At 65.9% G+C, this 1,228-nt stretch overlaps 1 protein-coding gene across 1 annotated transcript in view; it reads right to left on the reverse strand.

Annotated features, from left to right (window-relative positions):
* Positions 1-44: 44 nt before the first annotated feature.
* The window catches only part of HMG20B (high mobility group 20B), a 6,096-nt gene continuing 4,912 nt past the window's right edge, over positions 45-1,228 (reverse strand). Inside the window, 3 exon segments of the mRNA XM_029963897.1 lie at positions 45-181; positions 699-914; positions 1,091-1,197. Of these exon segments, the coding sequence (XP_029819757.1) occupies positions 45-181; positions 699-914; positions 1,091-1,197 (460 nt within the window).

Raw genomic sequence — 1,228 nt, forward strand, 5'->3', positions numbered from 1 at the left:
GCTCAGCTCCCATCACCCCCTGCCCTGTGTCCCCAGCCCTGTGCTCACCTGGCGATCCGGGACAGGATCTCCTTGACGCGCAGCACCAGCGGCTCATGCTGCAGGGGGTTGCTCTCGATGGCACTGTGCAGTTTGGCCATGTAGAAGTCCAGGGTGCTCAGCGTGGGGGTCTCCCCGGTGCCTGGGAGGTGACAGCCTGGTGAGCAGGTCCCCACCCAGCCCTGACCATGCACTGGTGACTGGGGAGGGGACCTCAGCAGCCAATGCCATCTCCTGCTGCGGGACAGAGCCTGCACCGGCACAAATCCTGGAGCATGTGGATTTGGGCCAATTTGGGGCACAGCTGTGAGTGTGGCTCCAGAGGAGGATGGCTCCTAGCCTGCCCTGCCCCAGGACAGGGGAGCCAGCTGGCTGTCACATCCCTGGGTTCCCCAGGGAGTCCCCTGAGTGCTGCAGGATCCCAGCCCAGCATCAGATGGGCACTTGCCACCACCCCACTGCCCCACAGTGCCCCTTCGCCTGGGATGGGGAACCCACAGTGCCACTCGGCCTGAGCAGGGGTCCCCACAGCTGAGGAGGCCCTGTGGTGCCCCTCTGCCCAGGCAGGGGTTCCAGCAGCCAGGGTGGGTCCCACGTTGCCCCACTGCACCGGCACTGAGCCCTGGCACCGGGGAGCCCCGTGGCTGCCCCCAACTCACCGGGGATGGGCAGGGAGGAGAAGCTGGCGGTTAGGGCCTGCCGCACCGACTGGAGCTGCTGCTGCAGGGCCAGGGTCTGCCGCTCCTCCTGAGCCAGCTCCTGCTCCAGCTTCTCCTTGGCGCAGTTCATGCTCTCCGTGTGCTTCTGCAGGATGGCATTCTGCTCCTCGAACTCCGTGTTCATCTTCCGCAGGCGCCGCAGCTCGGCCTCCCGGGCTGCCGGGACAGCGCCGCGTCAGTGGGATGGACCCCAACCCCACCTCAGCCCAATCCCTTCCCCAAGCCACAGCTCTTCCAAGAGGCTCAGTGCCACCAATGCCCAGGCTCCAGGCTGGTCCCTCCATCCAGCCTTTCCAGGGACCTTCCACGGCCCGGATCTGGCAGCCCCTCACCTTTGTTTTGGTCCAAGAACTCCTCAGTGAAGATGGGCACATCGAAAGTGGAGAAGGTGTCACTGCACTCGCCAGCCTGAAGGATGGGAGGGAGGGCTCAGGCAGGGCTGAGGCCCCCAGAGGGGACCCCAACCCCTT

The sequence above is a fragment of the Manacus vitellinus genome, unplaced genomic scaffold, assembly GCF_001715985.3.
Source record: "Manacus vitellinus isolate BGI_N305 unplaced genomic scaffold, ASM171598v3 scaffold_64_pilon, whole genome shotgun sequence".
NCBI classification, from domain to species: Eukaryota; Metazoa; Chordata; class Aves; order Passeriformes; family Pipridae; genus Manacus; species Manacus vitellinus.